General features: G+C 33.5%; 1 protein-coding gene across 2 annotated transcripts in view; it reads left to right on the top strand.

Annotated features, from left to right (window-relative positions):
- The window catches only part of ZDHHC17 (zinc finger DHHC-type palmitoyltransferase 17), a 99,149-nt gene that overhangs the window by 39,036 nt on the left and 38,086 nt on the right, over positions 1–22,027 (top strand). For both annotated transcript variants that reach the window (XM_060165237.1, XM_060165238.1), the window contains exons 4-8: positions 3,888–3,965; positions 4,549–4,693; positions 9,752–9,816; positions 10,465–10,627; positions 18,261–18,386. In XM_060165237.1, the coding sequence (XP_060021220.1) occupies positions 3,888–3,965; positions 4,549–4,693; positions 9,752–9,816; positions 10,465–10,627; positions 18,261–18,386 (577 nt within the window). The remainder of the gene's footprint in view (positions 1–3,887; positions 3,966–4,548; positions 4,694–9,751; positions 9,817–10,464; positions 10,628–18,260; positions 18,387–22,027) is intronic.

The raw sequence follows: 22,027 nt of genomic DNA, 5'->3' as shown, positions 1-22,027 counted from the left end.
AGACAAAAAGTCTTGATGTTGCCTGCCTTATGGATTGTTCCACCACTTATGGGCAAGTGAGGTTACAGAATAAAGTCACTAACTATAGAATGGGTTAATAACTACAGTGTCTGTGTATATTATGTCTTCAGAGGGGTAAACTTAATTTCTTTTTTTTTAATTGGGGCATAGTTGCTTTACAACGTTGTGTTAGTTTCTGCTGTACAGCGAAGTGAATCAGCCTTATGTATACATACATCCCCTCTTTTTTGGATTTCCTTCCCATTTAGGTCACCACAGAGCACTGAGTAGAGTTCCCTGTGCTATATAGCATGTTCTCATTAGTTATCTATTTTGTACGTAGTACTGTATATATGTCAATCACAATCTCCCAATCGGGGGATAAACTTAATTTCTTACAATTCATAGTTTAGCAAGTTACTTTCCTAAAACAAACATAATGGTGAGTAAATGCAGTTTTCTATAGTAACTGGTATTTATAGCCTCAAGATTAATTTTTTACTTTTCAGTCTAGAATTACACCCTTCTTAGAAGCTACAGCATATTACTATTTCATGGATGCTGGCAGAAGATACATGACTCAGGTAGAGACCAAGGACTTTATTATTCATAGCACAGCAAATAGCATGAACATCATATTTGCATAGCTCCCTAGGTCCTATGGGAGTGGCTTGATATGGTCGATGCAACACACACAGTGGATATTCATTGCTTTTATAGTACATGGGAAGCAAAGTCGCTCTTTGTCCCAGAGGGAGATGTTGCCTCATCTCTCAAGGTTGCTTGATGCAAACAGAACTCAGAAATGGCCTGTGTAAAGAGTGGTCAGGACCTTGCAGTCTTCTCATATACTCAGCAAGACATATGGGAGCCACCAGAGACCCATGGAAAAGTGTCCCTTGTAACAGTTATGTTCCATCAGGACGTATTGTAGGAGCTTGCTTCAAGCAAAGTTAGTTGGGTCACTTTTCATGCTGGTAAGATATTAAAGTAAATATAATTTGGAAAGGAGGAGACCTTCACCTGGCCTGGATTTCTTATATTCCTAGTGTTTTCAAATGGAAGTCTGTTAACTATTTCTTAGATTTTACCCTGATATAATGAAATAAAAAGGATTAGTGCAGGCTTTGGTCTTCAGCAGTCTCCTGTTACTTCAAGATTCTTTGTTAACAATAGCTAATAATACTTGTAGTTCTGATAGTTTGATTTCAAGTCAAGGTGTTGTTAATGAATATGGGGCTTTGTTAAAAAATATGTAGCTTATAATTTCTGAGAGCACAGTGTGTGTGTGGCTTATTCTTCTTCCCTGGAGACATATAAGCTCTTATTCTTTATTCCCCACTTTGTGAAAGTTTACATTATTGTGCATTGATATGGTCCTTTTATAGCTATTGTGCTTTAGGGAGATGTTCTTAATTTATCTTCTAATCCTTCTTTTGAATTTCTAATTTTATCTATGGCATTTTCAATTTGAAGCATTCTCTCTTGATCTCTACCCCCCACCCCACTTAAAAAAAAAGTTTTGTTCTTATGTCATGAGTATATTATCTTCTCTTAATTTTTGGAGGCTATTTATTATAACTTTAGTTTTTTAAGCTCTTCTCTATATATTGTCTATTTTGGGCTTCTTCTGTTTATTTTGGTCTCCTTCCATGTTTGAAGCTTTCCTCAACTATCTGGTCATGTTTGACCATTCATATTAGGAGAGACATAACAAAGCTGATTGGAAGTTGTGGGACTTAGGAACCTCCCAAATGTCCCTTTAGCATGTAAACTTTCGTTGCAACGTTTTCATGTCCCATGTGTTTCTGTGATGTAATTCCTTGAGTCTTAAATTTCTCTGGAAAGATGCACTGAATACACCTTTTGGCAAATATTGAATGGCTGAATGTTAAAATCAACAGGAGCATGAGAAGTTTAGAGACACTAGAATGAATCTGAACTTTAATAGAAGAGTTTGAATTATCACTATAATAATATTAAAAATTTAAGTAGTCACGTTTTAAGATGACAGTGCACAAAGAAAACTAGTCTAGCTTTGTCAGCTGCTTGATTGCTTCCATGTCACTAAAATGCCTATTGTGATGCTAAATAAACACTCACTTTCAGTGAGAATGTAAGTTAGAAAACAACAATTTTTCAGCAGCTTATATTGACATTGAACCAGTGTTTCTGTTTACAGTCCAGCTTCTTATTACTTTCTTTTGAGGTGACTATTGCCTTTAATCCCTTAGCCTTTCTAGGGTTTTATAACATATTCTGGTTTGCTTCTCATTGGTGTTCTCCTCTGGAGACATTTGGGTTTTAGCTCTTTGCTTTTCATCTTTCAAGTATTTGTTGCTATCTCTTGTTCATTGATATTCTCTTCTCAAAATCTAGGGATCATTAGTACCCGCAAGTACATTTCTTGATAATAACCATCTTATAGTATTGCAAGGAGGCTTGAGTTAAAAATAAGAATTATACAATCTTCTCAGAATTTTATAGTTTGAACTAGGGTCTTAAAGCTACAAAAAAATAACGTGTTATAAAAATATAGTATTTTTCTTCCAGAGGTTTACAATGAAAAGGTGATAGAAGTTACTCTTCTTTATCATGCAGAAAAAAAATTTCCCCTATCCTTGTTAAAAAAAAGTTGTACTTTAGAACTAGTTTGGATATCACTCATTGCCATAGTCCTAGCAAGGATTTGAAATGTGAGTAAAAATACGTCTCAGGAACACAGATATATTAACTATAGAGAAGGTAATAAAATTGCTTAAAAAACCTTTCTAGTTGGAATTTTAAAGAAAATATTTCCTATCAAAGCTGTTCTTTGGCTGTGCTGTACTTCTCTTTGGGCTCAAAAAATCATTTTCAATTATTGCATTAATGTCTACTGGGTACCTTAAGAAACAGTTTAGGAGCATTTGAATATTTGTGTTCAGACTGTCTGATGTTTTGGACTGGAAATATTTTAGTCTAGAAATACTTTAAGTTACTTCAAACTGTATGATAGAGTGGAATTGGGCCCTTCATTGCATAATGCTTTAAAAGCACCAACTTAAATGTATAAAGCAGAAAATATCTGAATCAAGCTTGTAAGTACTGAATATATTAAATGTTTGGAACTATGAGCATTAAGAGTGAATGCATTAGTGATCTAAAGCAGTAATCACTTAGAACAGTTTAAGAACCTCAATAATATACATACGTCAAACATTTGCCATCAAATGCCTTGAAATCATTTGTATTCAAGATTCATTGCATTGATCAGTTCCAAAACAAGCATTATATAAGCAGCTAGGTCCTGTTCATTTCAGAGAATATCAAGATGTTATGACATGAATATAGTAAGAAATGAGGTTGCTGTTTCTTTTTAAAGCAACACAGCTTTAAAAGCATAACAAATAAGGCATCATAAAGAACCTTTATGTTATACTTTACAGTGTATAAAACTCTTTCACATATGTTGTTTGATTTAATCTATAGTAATCTTGTGAGGAAAGTAAAGCTGAGCTTAAAAAGCTGAGCTTCTACCCATGGTAGGCTATGTGTCTGGCCTGCTCTACAGCTGTTGTAATTCCAAAATTCTACCTGATGCTGCTGTAGGATCCAAATCTTTGTGGTTCTCTGACTGCCTTCTTTTTTATATGATTGTTATTTGGCTTTGCTATTCTTTATTGTAATTTAAAAAATTACTTTTCTTTTACTTGTGGAACAAAAGAGAGTGATATGTTTGATGTAAAATTCTGCTAATGTATTTTAAAAACTCACAAAAGATTGTTTATTGTCAAAGGCATAAACTAGCATGAGATCTAAAATGAAAAACATTTCTTTGTTTTTCATACAGTTTCTTAAAATTGAAAATGAAAGTTGTCTTAATTATTTAAAATTTTGTCTTATAGATACTATATTTCGAAAGGTGCTATTGTGGATCAACTTGGAGGAGACCTAAATTCAACTCCATTGCACTGGGCCACAAGGTTTAAATTTAATTCTGGATTTTTTTTTTCCCTTTGGTTCCTTTAGCAATCTATAACTAAGTAGCTTTAAAAAGAATATGAGGAAATGAATGGGAGAACTTGTTATGCCGGTAATTAATATCAATAATGTGCTAATGTATTGCTGTCCAGTGTTACCTGCATTGGAAGCAAAGTTTATTGTCCAAAGTGTCCTTAAGGAATTAACCATGCTGATATTAATCCAGTTAATTATAAGATGGTGTTAAACTTTGGAATACTTTTGCAGCCTACATATGTTTACAGTGAAAGAAGTATCTAGTTCATGGGACAATTAAGGTCATATTGGAATAGGATTAATAGAATATAGTAACTATTTATTACATATTTAAAGAAGTTATGAGTATCTATAAATTTTCAAAAACCGTTTATACCAGTTAAGACTTAAGAACATAAAATCCTAAATGTGTCTTGACATATACCTATTTTAAAATAAGATTTGTGTAATCTTTTCCACCATTACCCTATTTTTTAAAAAAAGATCTTTCCAGAGTTTCTTGTTTGAAATAACTTTATATATTTAAGTGTTTATTCTTTTACGTTTTAGACAAGGCCATCTATCTATGGTCGTGCAACTAATGAAATATGGTGCAGATCCTTCATTAATTGACGGAGAAGGATGTAGCTGTATTCATCTGGCTGCCCAGTTTGGACATACCTCAATTGTTGCTTATCTCATAGCAAAAGGACAGGTAAAAAAAGTCACAATGGGGTAGATTTTAACCAAACGTTTTTCATGGTTTAAATACCTAATATTATTGGTGTTAACAAGTGTAACAGTCTAATGATATTTAAATAGTACTTTCTGATGGAAGAAGAGAATAAATAAATATATAGTTAGTTTGATATTGAGCTGTTTAATGTAGTTAACATAAAAATATGAAAACCAGTTATGATCTAGATAATGATCCATTAAGGTGGGTTTTTTTAATTTCCAGTAGTGACAGAGATGAATTCCAGAAAGTAAGGGAGAAATTTTAAGTATCTATTTTTTTCCCTTAATTACGTCTTTTGAATATATCATCTGAATTCATTTAAACTTTTTTGAACATATTACTGGTTATTTTCTGTATTAAGTCCCTCTCAAGGGGGATACATTCCTTAAGTCATTTTCTCTGTTTCTGCTATATAAAATACTGCTTCTTACATGTCAGAAAAATTCTCATGATTTAAGTGATTCTTCCTGATTTCTTCTGAATATGTAGTGACTATAATCATATTAAATATTATCAGTTTCTTTGTACCATGATTTTCATTTGTTTCAATAACATGTATTTTGTTAAAAGTAATGTCACTCAGTTTTTCTTTCATGAGTTTTCTCTCGTTGTACTTAAACATTAGTTTTATAGCTAAGGAACTTATCATAAGAGAAAGACAAATGATTTTAATTCAGTGCTATTAACATATATTTGTTATTTCAATTTAAAATATTAGATTTAGAATTTGAATAGTATTTATTTTATGAATCCTTTAAGGTATTTGCTGTTGGCAGTGCCAGTCAGTGACGGTTGTGTGTTGTACACTATTGCTAAGGAAAAGAGGCATAGACTGGTTAAATTAATTGCTGGAAGGGGGAGTTTATTATCCATTACTGTGTAAACAGACTACCCCCTAAATATAATGGCTTTAGAACACAACCAACCATTGTATTTCACAATTCTGTGGGTTGACTGGGTTTGGCTGGATGGTTCCTCTTGTGATAATGGCAGGGGGCTGCAGTCGTCTGGGGGCTCAACTGGGCTGGAGGATGGCTCACTTGCATACCTTATATCTTGATAGGAATGGCTAAAAGACTGGGCTCAGTTGACAGCTAGGCCTCTCTCTTTTTCCCCATGCAGTCTTAGAATTTCTTCTCCAAGATACCCCTCCATGTGGTCTCTCTAGCAGGGAAGCCAGACTTCCTACATGGTGGCTCAGAGTGCCCAAAAGAGCAAGAGCAGAAGCTGTCTGACGTTTTGAACTGGCATAACAGCATTTCTGCTCCATTCTGTCAGTTAAAGCAAGTAACAGTGCCAGCGCATGTTCATTGAGGGAGCACAAGGGCGTGAATACTGGGAAGGGAGGTTTATTAGGGGCCATCTTTGGAGACCAGCTACCACAAGGGATCATCTTTGTTCTCCTACGGTTCCTTCTAGACTGGCAGTTGAAGCAGTAGATGGCGCTGTTGCACGTGGCATTGTCTTCAGTGGCCTTCTGTATTACAGATATAAGTTTACAATACATGTTCACTTTTTTTCTTCCAGTTTTTAACTGGGTAGGAAAAGTGGTGTAAAGTTTTCACTATTTTTGTTAGCTTATTGATTTTGGAGTTTGGATGTTTCAGTAATCATTTTAACTCTGACATAGTATGTAGGCTATAAAATTCTTCAAGGGCAGAGATTTTTGTCACAGTACCGTTTGTGCAGTAAATGCATGATAATGTTAATAAATGTCTGACAAGTAGTTTTCTTTTTCATGAGTAAGAGTTTTTTTTTCTGCTTAGAAAAGTAACACATACTTATTGTAAAATATTCAAACATAATAGAAGAGTATGACTTAGAGAATGAAATCCCACCTCTTCCTTTACCTCCTCTCCCCACTGAGATCACTTCCTTTAACAGTTTAGTTTATATTTTTCCAGACTGTTTTTCAATCTATATGCTAAAATATTGTAAAAGAAAACGACTCTAATGTGCATTACATTATACTTGAAATGGATACCAAAGTCCTTCTCTGGCCTATTGAACCATGTGTGGTCTAGCCCTGGATACCTCTGATTTCATCTTCTGTCATCTCCCCCTCACTACTGCTTTAACCACACCCGTCTTCTTGCTGTTCGTTGAACAGCTCTGATAAGCTTCTGTCTTAGGGCCTTTGTACTTGCTCTTTTCTTCTGCTTGGTAATTCTTTCCTCAGTCACACAGTTCTCTTTTTCTCCCTCACTTTAATCAGATGTTTGCTCAATTTTTATTAGTTCTGATTAGTTCCCAATTATAAGCAGTAATAAAATTAGTTTATTTCTAATTTCTTCATTCTCTTCCCTGTCTTACATTGACATTAGTCAATTATACTGTTTTTCTTAGTGTTAACTTGTTCTGATAAATTTCTATTACTTGATTTTTCAGCTTTAAATAATATCCTTTGGCTCATAGCTATTACAGATTAGGTACTCATTATACTTTCTTTTCAGCCTTTTTCCATTTCCCCCCCATTTTTGGTTAATTTTATCAAATTTACATTCTTAGGGCTTGTGACATTTCCATTCAGTTTGTCATTCTATTCTTCACAATTGTTTCATGTTAGTTATACTGTTAAATATATTCAGTGCTCACTACCAATTCTTTTGGATGATTTTCAGGAAAAAAAAGGGGAAAATGCTAAGTAATGGAGCCCTGTTGATCATGGAATTACCATAACCTTTTGATCTGGGCTTGTTAATTCTTCCTAATAGAGAATACTCATACGTCCAGGCTGAACTTGGAAAAGAAGTACCAAGTTTTAAATCCCGACCCAAAGAAAGAAAAGGTTGAATTTCATTTTTCTTTTAGTACTCTACAGATGTGGCATAATTTTACATTTTTTATTTTACTTATTAATATTTTAAATACTGTCACTTTTTAAAAAGGATATGAAAAGACTTACAACTAAAAAGGAAGAAGAAACTTAAACATAAGAATTTACATGTTTGCTTTAATTGGACATCAAATTTAGTTGAGCTTTCTTCACACCAGGGCAGTGAAGGAAGTAAAATAAGTGACAGAACTTAACTCTTGTCTAAGAAACAAGGAAGTATGTCATTTCTTCAGAGAAGATTTTTTTTTAAGATTTTTAGTGGAAAAAAATCAACATGTATAATGTAACTATTGAGTGAGGTTACATGAGATGTTCCCAACAACACGTAAAATAAATTTAGAAATAGATGTGTAGTGATAAGGCATAACATTTGACTACAGTTTTCATGAAAGAGACTAAAACTAATGATGTCCAAGGATATGTGTTGTCACTTGTCAGTGTGGTGGTTCTCAGCATTTTTTCTGCCTCAATACATTTGGATATTTGAGACATACTCCCATCAGTAATAGTAGCTTACAGAGAACTGCTACACAGAGTTATGAAGTGTTTTATAGTGTACTCACTATAACTCTGCCCTCTTTCCACTGACTGGTAAATTAGATAACATAACTTGGATAAGATCTGCTGGTTTAATGTAATCCAGGAATGGGAGATGGGGAAGGGAAGAAGAGGAAACTTAATATTTATTGAATGTCTGTTATGTTCCAGGCTATGGAATTAGTTTGCTTTACACATATTATTCCATTTAATCCTCACAGGGGTCTTATGAAGCCATTATTTGTATTCACATTTGTAGGTGGGAAAGCTGAGTTTCAGAGAATTAATGTAATTTTGCCAGTTTTATAGTTATTAAGTGGTAGAGCTAGGAATTCAAAATCATGTCTGTCTTATTCTAAAGCCCATGCCTTTCCCAAGTCTAGAAGAGTAGATAGATAAACATGTCTTTTCATTTAACAGATGTTTTTTGATTATCTACTCTTCTGGGCACTGAGAATACAAAGATGAATTTAAAATAATTTCTGTCTTCAAAGAAGTCCTGTTCTAGTTAATGAGACAGGTGCCTCAGGCAGATTGGAGTGGATCAGGAGAAGGAATTTTAGGCAAGTGAAACTGATAGAATCCCTGATACATCAGCCTGTCTTGAAAGGAGATTTAGATAACTTGAGAAGAGTTTTGGTTGAACAGGTAGTAGTTTTAATTCTAATTTGCTAAAAAGAAAGAAAAAGAAAACTAAGCAAAAGGGAGAAAAAATGCAGTACCAAGGAAAGCAAAAAAGTTGGGTAGGAGAGGAAAGTAATCATAGTTTACTACATACTTTTTTGGGAATAGTATTCATATATATTTATAGTAATGTAAATATCAAATATTTATAGAACCAGAATTACAGTAGATCTTTTCAGAGGAAAGAATAGGAAAGGTGCATATTTGTGATGGGGCAGTGAGAAGAAAGAGAGGATTTGCTATTTTACATATTGAGGATATGTAAAATATGCATATTTAGGATAATGCCTAAAACTGAAAAATCAAAAAGTAGCAATTCAGGTATCTTATTTTAAACATGTGGAGGTAAAGACCAAAATAATGAGCTAAAAAAAGTGAAAATCGTGGGGAGTAAGACAGAGGATTGCTTTATTACCTTGCTTTTTCACCATAAACTTTGTAGAATTAGTTAATTCTAAAAATATTTATGTGTAGTGATAGTGATAAAAAGCAAACAAACTTTTTTGAATCTGTTGAAGTTTATTGAATTTATTCTTTGTTTTAAAATGCCTAGGAATAAACAGGGTTTTATTATTCCCTCCTATCATGAATTAGTATAAATAAGTTTTTCAGACATAAGTCATTTATTTAATCGATCCTTTGTGGGTGAAAGATCAAGAGTATGTTAAGATCTTTAAATGAAAACATTGAAAGGCTGAGTGAAGCATCTTAAAAGGGAAAACGAGAAATAGAAGTTAATTAAATATTGAATATATACTTAATATATGTCAATTAGATACTTATATCCACATTAATTAAAATATTCAGTGATAATAGTTTTATTTTAAAGTTAAGAAAGAAAAAGTTTCATAAATCACCCTCGATTGAGTACTGTTATTACGCTGGCTTCTCCTGTGATGTGTAAATTATATTTTTCTCAGTAAATTTGGCAGGAACTTAAAAGTTTTTACTGTCTGACTTTCTTTTTACTCTATCAGGATGTAGATATGATGGATCAGAATGGGATGACGCCTTTAATGTGGGCAGCTTATAGAACACATAGGTATGTAACCATTTATAAAATACTTATTCAGATAACTTTCAGCATAATAAAATGTAAAATAAGTGATGAGAAAAAGCAATTAATGTTATACTCACTAATATTTAAAATTCTTATAATGAGTACATAGTATATAACATAAATTACCTTTTTGGATGTTTTGAGTTTCTGTGTTTACCTTTATGTTGGTAATTGTAGTATCCTTAAGGTATTCTTCTTTTAACAATTTCCAAGAATGGAAGACGTTACCTTCTTTTTAAAAAGTGACTCATTTTTATGTGATTTGCATATTGGCAAGTTTAACATACTAATTAGTAAGTTGCCTTAAATCATTTTTGGAGCAATCTAGATTTAAATTTTTAATTGTTTAATTATATAGATATTAATGGCATTAATCCCTAGGTGAAAAATAATAAATGTCAGGACGAAGTGTGCTCTCTCTTCGAAGTAGTTTAGGTTATATGGTGTTGCATGTATTTAATACTTCATATTAAGAATGTTGTCTCATTACTCATTATAAAGTTGTTGAAAATAGGTTAGAATAGAAGTGTTCCAAGATGGAATGCAACCACAATCAGTTTAGTATCTGTAATGATTTCTATAATTGAAATTAGGGTTGTTGTTGTTGTTGTGTTTTTTTTTCCTTTTCAGTGTGGATCCAACTAGATTGCTTTTAACATTCAATGTTTCAGTTAACCTTGGTGACAAGTATCACAAAAACACTGCTCTGCATTGGGCAGTACTAGCAGGGAATACCACAGTCATTAGTCTTCTTCTGGAAGCTGGAGCTAATGTCGATGCCCAGAATATCAAGGTAAAACTAGCCTGTATTGATTGTGCTTTGTGAAATGTGGTTACCAAGATGGGAATTCCTTAATAAAATACAGGTTTTTTAACAGACTTTCAGAGATGGAAGAAACTTCTCATTTAAGCTCAACCCTTCCATGCAAGAATTTGTTTTGAAAGACTGGTTTATTTACTTTCGTCTTTTTAGTATTGGAGTAATTTTCAGATTTTGGTGGCCCTTTCATTAGTGAATTCTTACTGACTTTTGGAAATTAAATTACGTAATCTGTTTTTATAGCTGAATAGTTTTCTGGTTTCTTTAAGAAGATCATTGCAGAGAAGCACAAGTTTATATCACAAGTATGCATAATAACTTTTAGTAATTTTTTGACTTGGTCATTGATTGTCTCATTTTTTTAAAGTTCAAGACCTTTAAATTTGATAATCACCTTCATGATGTTTATAGGAGAACTCCTCTCCCCCAAATGCTGGACTATCCAGGAAAAATATACCAAAAAATTATACAAAATTATCTAAGAGCAAAGCACAATTAACATTTACACTCTGAGCATTTAGGAATTTATAAATATTTTATGAATACCTGCAAGAAAATGCTATTGGTAGTCTTAAATTTTGGTTAACCATTCTCATTTTTAAAGCTTCAGAATCCACCATGTCTTCAGCATCAGACTCTTTCTGTGAAATGACTTTAAAGTTTTAAACATCATCTTTTAATAATGTGCATTCATAAATATCTTTGTGCCCATTGACAAATTTTCTTTCATTTTGACTATAGACCGTAGTATTTTCTGAGTCATACTTCTTAAATTTGTAAGGAATATGTGCTAATTAAATATGAAAGGAGTTCGAGTCATATAATAATCTAAAATGCCAATCAAAAAGTAGGTTATCTCCTGCTGGATCAGGGCATCTTTTTATGTGGCAATGAATAGTTCTTCCTCTATTTGATTACTCTAAGAAGAGAAGGTTAAATTACTAAAATAAAATAGTTTAAATTTATTTACGATTATAACCAATTTTTATAAATGAGTCTAATTAGTTAAAAGTAAATATCAAATATCTTATTGGAAACTAAGAAATTGAGAAAACCATGTATTTTCTTTTTTTAAAATTTCAAGTCTTCGTGTTTTTACCCAAAGTGATCAGAATGGTCTAGTATCTGCTAGTAAATGTATGGAAAGAGGAAAGTCAACTTACCATAGTGCCTGACGTGTGATGGGCGCTCTAAGTATTTGTTGACTGACTGAAGATTTGTGTAGTCTTGAGCTTTAACTCTAAGCTAGTTTTCATGACTATGCTAGCATAACTCTCTGGCACTTCTGAAATCATAGAGAGAAATTTTTGCTTTTCCAAACATTTTTAAATAGGAAGTTCTGAAAAGTTCATAACACTGTGATTGGTAAATTAGGCTGACCCCAAGGCCTAAAGTATAAGAAAGGAGGAGTTTGACTAAACCTGACCAATATCCCCATGAGAAAAAATTAATGAGATGACCTTATGTTTTATTATCTGAATTGCTGTAGAGTGTTATTTTTTCATCTCTTAGCTACTAGGTAGCCATTCCTAAAGTGAGTCATGCCCCAGGAATACATTTCTAGTATTTAGTGTTATATTTTTGAAAAAATAGAACCAATTTTCACTACAGCAAATAGTGAGTCTCCATAGAGTTTGCCAAAAGTCATATAAATATATTGAAATTACATTTGTACCAAAGAATTATGACAAGATGACTGCACAGTTTTGGAATTTGAAACTAGTAGTAGTTTCAAATATACACTAGTAGTGTATATTTTCAGAGCATTTAAAAATATCTTTTCTTACCATATAAAATTTTAGATAACTTCTCTTCATTCATGAACTTTAAGTGTTTGAGGTGTGGTTTGTAAGTTTAATGTCTTTTCAACTTATACTCCACATTAACCATTATATAAACTTTTGATTAGTCTTAGTAAAAGAAATAATCTATAATGAATTTCAACAGAAAGGTAATGGTAAGAATGGAGATAGTTGAACTGATTTAAATGGTTCAAACCTTGTATTTTTAATGTTTTATAGGCTCAGCACATGAATTATTTGGTACCAAGATGGGATAAACTGGAATGCAGCTTCCTTAACTAGTACAGTTCATGTGACGACCTTCCAGAGTCTATCGTGTCAAATAATTGAGCTAATTATTGTACCTATAGAACTTTTACTGAAATACATCTATTTTTTTTGTTAACTTTCTTTTTATTAATGTTTTAATTTTATCTGACTGTATCATCAAGGTTGGCCATTAACAAAAAGGAGTTATTTTAAATATAATTCCTTGCTAGCTCTGGAGTAACATTTTTTTTAACTTTTTATGAGGTATAATTGGTATATAACATTATACAACTTTCAGGTGTACAACATAATGATTTGACATCTGTACACATTGCAAAATGACCAACAAGTCTAGTCAACATCCATCATCATACACAGTCACAAAATTTTCTTTTTTCTTGTGATGCAAACCCTCACGCTTTGCTCTTAGCAACTTCTGAATATGCACTATAGTATTATTTTTTTAATATTTTTTTAAAATTTTGGCTGCACCGGGTCTTAGTTACGGCATGCGGGATCTTTGTTGCGGCATACAGACCCTCTTAGTTGCGGCATGCAGACTCTCTTAGTTGCAGCATGCAGGCTTCTTAGTTGCGGCATGAGGACTCTTAGTTGCAGCATGCGGACTCTTAATTGCGGCATGCGAACTCCTAGTTACGGCATGCATGCGGCATTTAGTTTCCCAACCAGGGATCGAACTGGGACCCCCTGCATTGGGAGCATGGAGTCTTACCCACTGGACCACCAGGGAAGTACTATAGTATTATTAACTATAGTTGCCATTATGTACATTATATCCTCGTGACTTATTTCTTTTAGAACTGGAAGTTTGTACCTTTGACCCCCTTCACTAATCTTCCTCACTCCCCACAGTGCACTGCCTACCTCTGGCAATCACCAATCTGTTCTCTGTATTTATGAGCTCGAGTTTTGTTGTTGTTGTTGTTTGTTTATTTTTTTTTTGATCCCACATATAAGTGATATCATATGGTATTTGTTTTTCTCTGTTTGACTTATTTAGAGTGACATTGTTTTTAAAGGAAATAAAGTCTAAGGAGTTGCTTCAGTTGCTCAGGGAACATTTATACTTTCAGAGTAAAAATAATCTTTTTTAACCACACTGGTGTAAAAGTAGATTTTTGTTTAAAAATGTACTTTTAATGTAATTAAAAGGACGAAATAAGTATCAAATACCTTTGCTACTGGAATCTGGCTGATTCCTAATATACTGAAGTCTAGTCATCACCTTCTAGTGGAAACCATTCATTCATTCAACAGATATTTGTTTAATGCTGGGGAGTCAGTGTTTAAGATAGATGAAGTCCCTATTCTCTCAGAACTTATACTGTATTGAGGAAATGGACAATAAATAAATTAAAAACACATACACATAGGCAAATGTGGTCATGACGAGGGGTAAGGGGGCCACATCAGGTGAGAGTGATTTGTGAATGCCTCTGAGATGACATTTGCTTTCAGACTTGTCTGATAAGGGATCAGTTATGCAAAGATACATGGGAAAAACCTTTCCACATAGAACAGTGGTCCCCAACCTTTTTGGCACCAGCGAACAGTTTTGTGGAAGACAATTTTTCCACGGACTGGGGTGGGGGGCAATAAATGTAATTCAAGCGCATTATGTTTATTGTGCACTTTATTTTTATTATTATTACATTGTAATATATAATGAAATAATTCTACAGCTCACCATAATGCTGACAGGAGGCAGAGCTCAGGCGGTAATGCAAGCGATGGAGAGCGGCTGTAAATACAGATGAAACTTGACTCGCTTGCCTGCCGCTCACTACCTGCTGTGCGGCCCGGTTCCTAACAGGCCACAGACCAGTACTGGTCCGGGGGTTGGGGACCCCTGATGTAGAGGAACCTACACATGCAAGGCCCAAGGCCAGGAATAAGCTTACCATGTTAGAGGTGTAGAAATGACAGCTTTGACCAAGCAGTGAGACACAGAGAGAGAGAGACAGGTACAAGGCCATGATAAGGAACTTTAATTGTATTCTCAGTCATGAGAAATAGTTGGAAGGATTTATGTAGAATGGTTATATAATCTTTGTGTTTTTAATATTTTTTTAAAATTACTTTGGTATTTGAAGAATGTATTGAAGAATTAAGAAAATGGAAAGGGGCTTCCCTGGTGGCGCAGTGGTTGAGAGTCTGCCTGCCGATGCAGGGGACACGGGTTTGTGCCCCAGTCCGGGAGGATCCCACATGCCGCAGATCGGCTGGGGCCGTGAGCCGTGGCCGCAGAGCCTGCGCGTCCGGAGCCTGTGCTCAGCAACGGGAGAGGCCACAACAGTGAGAGGCCCGCGTACCGCAAAAAAAAAAAAAAGAAAAAGAAAATGGAAGGGATAGATGAAGATCAGTTAGGCTCTCATAATAAATCAGGCAAGTGATGATGTTAGTTTAGCCTATGATTGTAGAAGTAGTGATGGAGTGAAATGAATGGATTTGGAAATGATAGTTTAGAGTAGAAAAGAAAAGGTAGATTAGAAATGAAGGTGAAAGAAAAAAACATCGATGACTTAGGTTTTGGTTTGAATAACTGAGTGTCTTGTGATATGTATTGAAGTTGTGAAGATGGAAGGAAACAGACTTTTTTGGGAGTGAAGGCAATAGAAATTGGTTCTGTTTTAGTCATATATAATTTGAGGTGGTGCGTTTTAGCTATGTGGAATGTCAAGCTAATTAAGTAAACTTAATTTTGAAAGTGAAAAATTCATAAATAAATAAAAAACAACCAACCTAGATTTTTTGTCCTAGAATTTGATAAAGTCGATTCATAGCTGTGTATTTTTCCATTTTTCATTTTAAGTCTTGAGAAAGAAAATCTGGTTGATAACCATAAATTGTACCAAGATGGAGCCTGTAAATCTGGATATGGCTTTAATAGCTAGTAAAAGTTACATTCTTTAAAGAATATGAAAAATTATATTTAGTTATAATATTTATTAATTGGCCCTATTTCTTCTAAAATAGCTATTTCCTAAATAAAATTAAGCTTAAGTTTCTTAGAAATCTGTCTTGATATCCTTGTAAATTAGTTATTTGAGTAAGGGATTCAATTCTTTTAATATATAAACAAATGATTATTTTATCAAAATAAGAACTTATCTTACAGACAATAAATATTAAATGATAGGTGACTTTAAAATGACTACTTTGATCCTTAGAAGGATTAGGAATGGCCATAAACCCTTGATTAGAGTTTCTTAATCTGGGACCCAGCAATGGATTTTGGTTAGGGGGTGGGTCCATGGACTTCTGAAATTGTTATAAATAAAGTATCAGCACTTTTCTGGGGAGAGAGTCAATGGCTTTTCATCAGACATGACTTAAATTAGTTCAAAAACCATGGCCCCAGATACTGGTTACATAGAATAAATTCATATCTTCTGAAGTAATAACAGTGAGGAGGGGGAGTGATTTGGGATACTAAGACTTTAAGAAAAATGACCTATGCAGTAATCCCTTTTCATGGTAGCATCTCATTTGTGAATTTAAAGAATATTTCACCCCCTTGCACATGTTTTTGGTTGATAAGTTTAGACGAATTGAGTTTGGGAAGGGCAGTTAATCCGAGTGCTGCCTACGCATTTATGATTTTTCTTTCTAAAGTTATCAAAGGACATAACTTTTAGCTTGTGCAAAATATAAAATTACTGAGCTTTGTTAATTAATATATTGAAAAACGCTTATATGGTTTCTTGAAAAGAGGTAAGAAACTTTTCAGAAAATATCTCTTAAGTACCCCACCTAGATGGTCTCCAAGGAATAATTTTCCTTAGTTTTAATAATGAATTTCCACCTCACTTAGGCAAAAAGTGATCTTCCACCTGCCACGTTCCATAATGTTTATCACACCAAACCCCTGAAGAATTTCTTTTATTACCAGTTAGTTACATAGTCTATAAATACTCCATGATTCTTGTTATTACTGCTGTTGTTATTATAATTTACTATTTTGGCTGACACATGGAGTGTTTAAATATAGACTTGACTTGGAACCCTGGTTTTAGTATAATTCTTTAAATTAATTGCTTGTTTATTTTACCAGCTGAATAAGAGAACTGTATAAAAGTAGTCAGATGACTAGAGGAGTAGTTGAAAGATTGCTTAAAGCTCCCTCCATCTTTTTATCTAGGCAATCCTTAGGTGTCACATGGCCCTCTAGTGGAAGGGATGCTCAGCTGGACCGAGGCAACTGCAGGATATTCTCTGGGAGTTGTTACCCAAGGGATTGCTTTTATTCAGGTAATCTTTTAGTTTGGATTAATTAGCTGGTTCTGACAACCTAGGTGACATAGAATTTTGGAATAGGTAAGGAGATATTTTAAAACAAATATCCCTATTTGTGGAAGACCCACCTAGATTAGCCCATTTCTTATTAAATACTATTGATCTTTTTATTAAAGGGTTGGTTAGGCTTTTTGTTTTTATTGTTGTGTTGTTATTGTTGTTGCTCTTGGTGGTAGTGGTGTGTTTATTTTGTTGTTTGGTTCTTTTTATTTTTCAGTGTTTTTTTTAAAAATTAAATTGTACTCCATACTTGATTAATAATTATCCCTCATAAGGAAGGAACCCAAGGCTCCTTATTTCTTTATTTTCATCCAGTTTTTTAAAATAAAATTTTAACATGTTTTTTTCTTCTTTTTAAGTAATTTTGAATATTCATCCATAATTCTTGAAATTTTGGTAAACAAAATTATTAATTTTACTTTTCTGTTTAAGGAAGGATATAAAGAGTGGAGAATATTAAATAGAATAAAAATGTAGGTATCTAACTTGCAAAAGGAGAAATAAGATTTTAAATTAATAAAGGCAAAAAGAAGCATAGATCTAGAATTGGGGACACTCATTTCTTGTTTCTTACTGCCTTTAAAACATTTTAGTTCTGTTATACTCTTTGGAATTCTTTTTCTTGCAGTTAAAGGGAGCTACAAGTCTATAATGTAAGATTAACCATTTTTTGTTACTACCCGTGTTCTCTTTGGAAATTTCTGGATGGGTGAATGAATTTAACATGATCAAGAATACCAATATAACAGTAGAAGTGGAAGTTGACTTTTCTTTTTCTTCCCTGTTCTTTTCTTCAGACTTCGTTCATCACTGAAATTAAACTGAGAGATTTCTGGCAGTTTGGTATTACAGCAGGATGGTTTGTAGCAATAACTATTACTAATGAAACCCTTAAAGAATATGAAATAACTGGATAAACTTAATGGTAGCCTCTGATCCAGCAGGTGCTAAAATACCTACTTTTTGATTACTCTCTAAGTTAAAATGCAAGCAAATATAGAATCTATAGAATAAGAGGTGTAAATACATTTTCTGATTGTACCTTGAATGGGAAGGTATAAGTAATATATGATTTAGAGTCTTTTAGTAATTGACTTTACCAAATGTAAAAACAATGTTAATGAACTAATACTGCAGTCAATTTATTTTTGTGGAAGTGCTTTAAAAGTTAGTAACCAAAATATTCTGCTTTTCCTTTCATTTTTTTTAATGTGAATTTCTTCTGCTTATATTATCAGGGTGAATCAGCACTTGATTTGGCAAAGCAGAGAAAAAATGTGTGGATGATCAACCATTTGCAAGAGGCAAGGCAAGCAAAGGGATATGACAATCCATCTTTCCTTAGAAAGTTGAAAGCTGATAAGGTAAATTCATGACTACAGATTTTCAATATATAGCAAGATTCATAAGCATATTTTCTTAGCATGAGTATTTACATTTACAGCCTTTAATCTTGGCATTGGCCAGTGTAATTTTTAAAACATTATTTCACCCAAGTAAATAAATGTAGATACCAAAGTTTAAGAAAGGTGGTATATGTGAAATTGTTTAGATTTCCATAGGCTACTAACATAAGCTTTAATGCATTAATTCAGCTGGCCTTTGTTAAGTAATAGAGAGATAATAAAAGTTTTTCCTGTTTAAGTGTATTTTTTAGTGTAGTAATAAATTGTGAAAAATCTTAGTCCTAATATATATATATCTTTTTAAAAACTACTCACAACTCTAGCTATAGTTAATTTAAGCTTTTCATTCTTTTATAATATGTCATAACTTTTATTAGAGAGGGAGAAACATATTATTCACTTCTTTTTAGAAAGTTCATTTTAGATCTTCCATAAAACCTTCAGTTTTTAACTGTATGACTATTGGCTCAGTTGCCTAATTGTATGATTTCAAAACTAAGAACATTTTCCTGAAAGGCGGGTCTGTATTTCTTAAAAATTTATTTCCTTAAAAGGAAAAATTAGCTGACAGTTTTTTTGTATACCAAAATAATTGACAAGGTATTTGCTAACTTGTCAGTAATCACAACTTGAATGGCATTAAGCCTTAGATATCATATATGTCCTATTTAGGCTGCTCTAGTGGTAATACTGTTTGTATAAAGTTAACATTGATCTATCTGTTACTGGAACAAAATAAGTTTTGGGTAAAGGGAAATAGAATTGAAAGCATGTCTCATTTATTTGTAGGAGTTCAGACTTCCTTAATGAGCTGAAAAGTTCACTGGTCCATTACTTAGACTTCAGAAGAATTATATTTATAGTTTATAAACATGTCTATTTTCAGTCCCATATTTGAGACTAAGGAGCAGTTTTTGCATGTCATGTCAACTTTTCATTTCACTATTAGATATATTAAAAATAGTTATTTATTTACTTTGATGTTGCTCTGTCCTCTAGAATTTAGAGCAGTTTTGCTCAACAGAGTAAAAAGTGGCTAATTTCTCATAATAACTAGGCTACTAGTAAAAATGTCTTTTATTACTCTGGAAAATCCCATTGTCTTTATATGTTCATTTTGCTTAGTGTAAATATGCTAAAGGGTATTTTTTTAATGTATTGTCAGATGAAAATGACTTTGTAAATTCAAGATGTTTATTAATATATAAAGTTATTTATTATAGCAGTAATGAATTATATATCAGGCTTATGTGTTTGGATATGGTTTCTTTTAAAAAGATTGCCTCATTAAAAGTTTAGCACAATTTTATTAACATTTGTGTATATTATTGTGATCAGAAATTGCGTATTCCTGGTTTTTTGGGTTTTGTTTTTTTGCATTAGTAGCTTTAAATATATTATGCATTCTAAAAAGGTCACTAGATAAAAATATATGATGGATTGGGGCTTTGTGTAATTAAGTATTTGTGTAGACTGTTCTCTTTCCATCTCACATTAGAAAAATTTAAATTATGAACATGACTTGGTTTGCTAATGTGTGAAGTATGTTCCGTATTTAAAACTAAACAAGAAAACACTCAGGACTCAATAGCTTTTTACTAAAAATAAGTCATCCCAAAAGGAAAAAAAAGATATTTTTGGACAGTGATAGTAGACAGATATGAAAGGAGTCTTGATTTTAGAAAACTATTTTAAAAGCTGTTTGATTTTTAAGATTAGAAGATTTTAGGCAGATTTATGGTTAAATAAGTGTTACTTGCTTATTAATGAGTTAGAAGGAAATCTCTAAATCAGTGTTTCTCAGAATTTAGAAACCCACGATCCCTTTTGTTAACAGTGGAAATCTCACATGTATTACTTTTTAATGTTGTTTATTGATTATGTGAGAATAAATCTGGGAAGATGGAGTAGATATATTTTTTCCCTATTCCTTCCTGCCAAGTGCAACTAAAAAACCTGGACATTATGTACAAAACAAATATAGGAAGACTGAAGATGGAGACAAGGTGGCAGAGCAGGTAGGGAGCTAAGGATCCAAAGAATGACATGGTGGTGAGTTCCCTGCATTTTCTTTTTTTGCCTCATATTTCCCAGAAGAGGAACTGACAAAGCCAACAACCCAGAATCATGAATGGGACAGACAAAAAAATGCTCCCCAAAAACCTGCTTTTTAGCCACAGGACCACCAAAGAGGCAGCTTATTTAGCACGATAGAAACTTTTAGAAAATAACTTTCTACTACAGCCAAACACAACAGAAAAAACATGGCTCCACCCTGACTCGCAACAGCAAAGGCCTAGACTTTGCCCTTACCAGGCTATAATGATGTGCCCCAACTTCTCTCCTGGGGTGGTGTCAGGGAAGGTGGAGTGGAGAGTTGGGACTTTCATCCCCACTGGCTGTTAATGAGGTCCCATCCCCTGCTGTTATCAGTAGAGACCACATAGGAAACAGTAATGAGGCACTTGTAACCCTCCCAGTCAAGGAGATACCAGTAGAGGTATAGTGGAGAGCTGAAAGTCCCACCTTTGCCTGTCCATAATGAGGAAACCCCTCCTTAGGTGTCAGTGAAGGCCCCCTTGGAATCCTGGACTTTCACCTCACCTGCCAGTAATGAGAAGGTGTCTCACTTCCCTCCCCCTGCCTACATCAGAGGAATCCACATAAAAGAAAAGGTTTAAATAAGATCCAGTGTCTCATAATACCCAAAATGTCTAGGTTTCAAACAAAAATCACATATCAAACCAAGAATCGAGAAGATCTAACTGAATGAAAAGAGGATCAGTAAATGCCAGTGTGATGACAGAGATGTTGGAATTATCTGACAAAAGAATTTAACAATCATCATAAAAAGCCTTTAGTGAATACTTACGAACATGCTTGAAACAACTGAAAAATAGAGTCTCAGCAAAGAAATAGAACTATAGAAAGAGAATAAAGAAGAACCAAATGGAAATTTTAAAACGGAAAATTATAATAGCCAAAATAAAAAAGAGTCAGTGGATGAGCTCAACAGCAGAAGAGAGGAGACAGAGGAAAGAATCAATGACCTTGAAGATAGACGATAAAAATTACCTGTTTTCAACAACAAAAGGAAATAAACTGAGAAAAACAAGCAAAACAGAACAAAACTTTAGGGACCTGTGGTTATAACAGAATATCTAACACTGATATGATTGGAGTACCAGAAGCAGAAAAGCGGGTGGAGCTGAAAAAGTACTCAAACATATGATGGCCAAAAACCCCCCAAATTTGGCAAAAGACAGACCTGCAGATTTAAAGTGGAGCAAACCCTAAACAGAATAAACTCAAATCCAAACCAAACACTCATAGTCAAACTTCTGGAAACTAAAGACTACAAAATAAAAATCTTGAAGTCCCCTTACCAGTAGGGGTAAAACTATTCAAGAACACTGGATTTCTCATCAGAAACCATAGAGGCAGAAGGAGCTGCCACATTTTTCACGTGCTGGATGGAAAGAACTTTCAATCCAGAATCCTTTATCCGGTGAAAATATCTTTCAGCAATGAAGGAGAAGTCAACACATTTTCAGATAAAGGAAGAGTAAGAGAATTTGTGGCCAGCAGACCTGCCCTAA

This window comes from Lagenorhynchus albirostris, chromosome 11 (assembly GCF_949774975.1).
Source record: "Lagenorhynchus albirostris chromosome 11, mLagAlb1.1, whole genome shotgun sequence".
NCBI classification, from domain to species: Eukaryota; Metazoa; Chordata; class Mammalia; order Artiodactyla; family Delphinidae; genus Lagenorhynchus; species Lagenorhynchus albirostris.
This window is presented reverse-complemented; position numbering and strand designations above follow the sequence as displayed.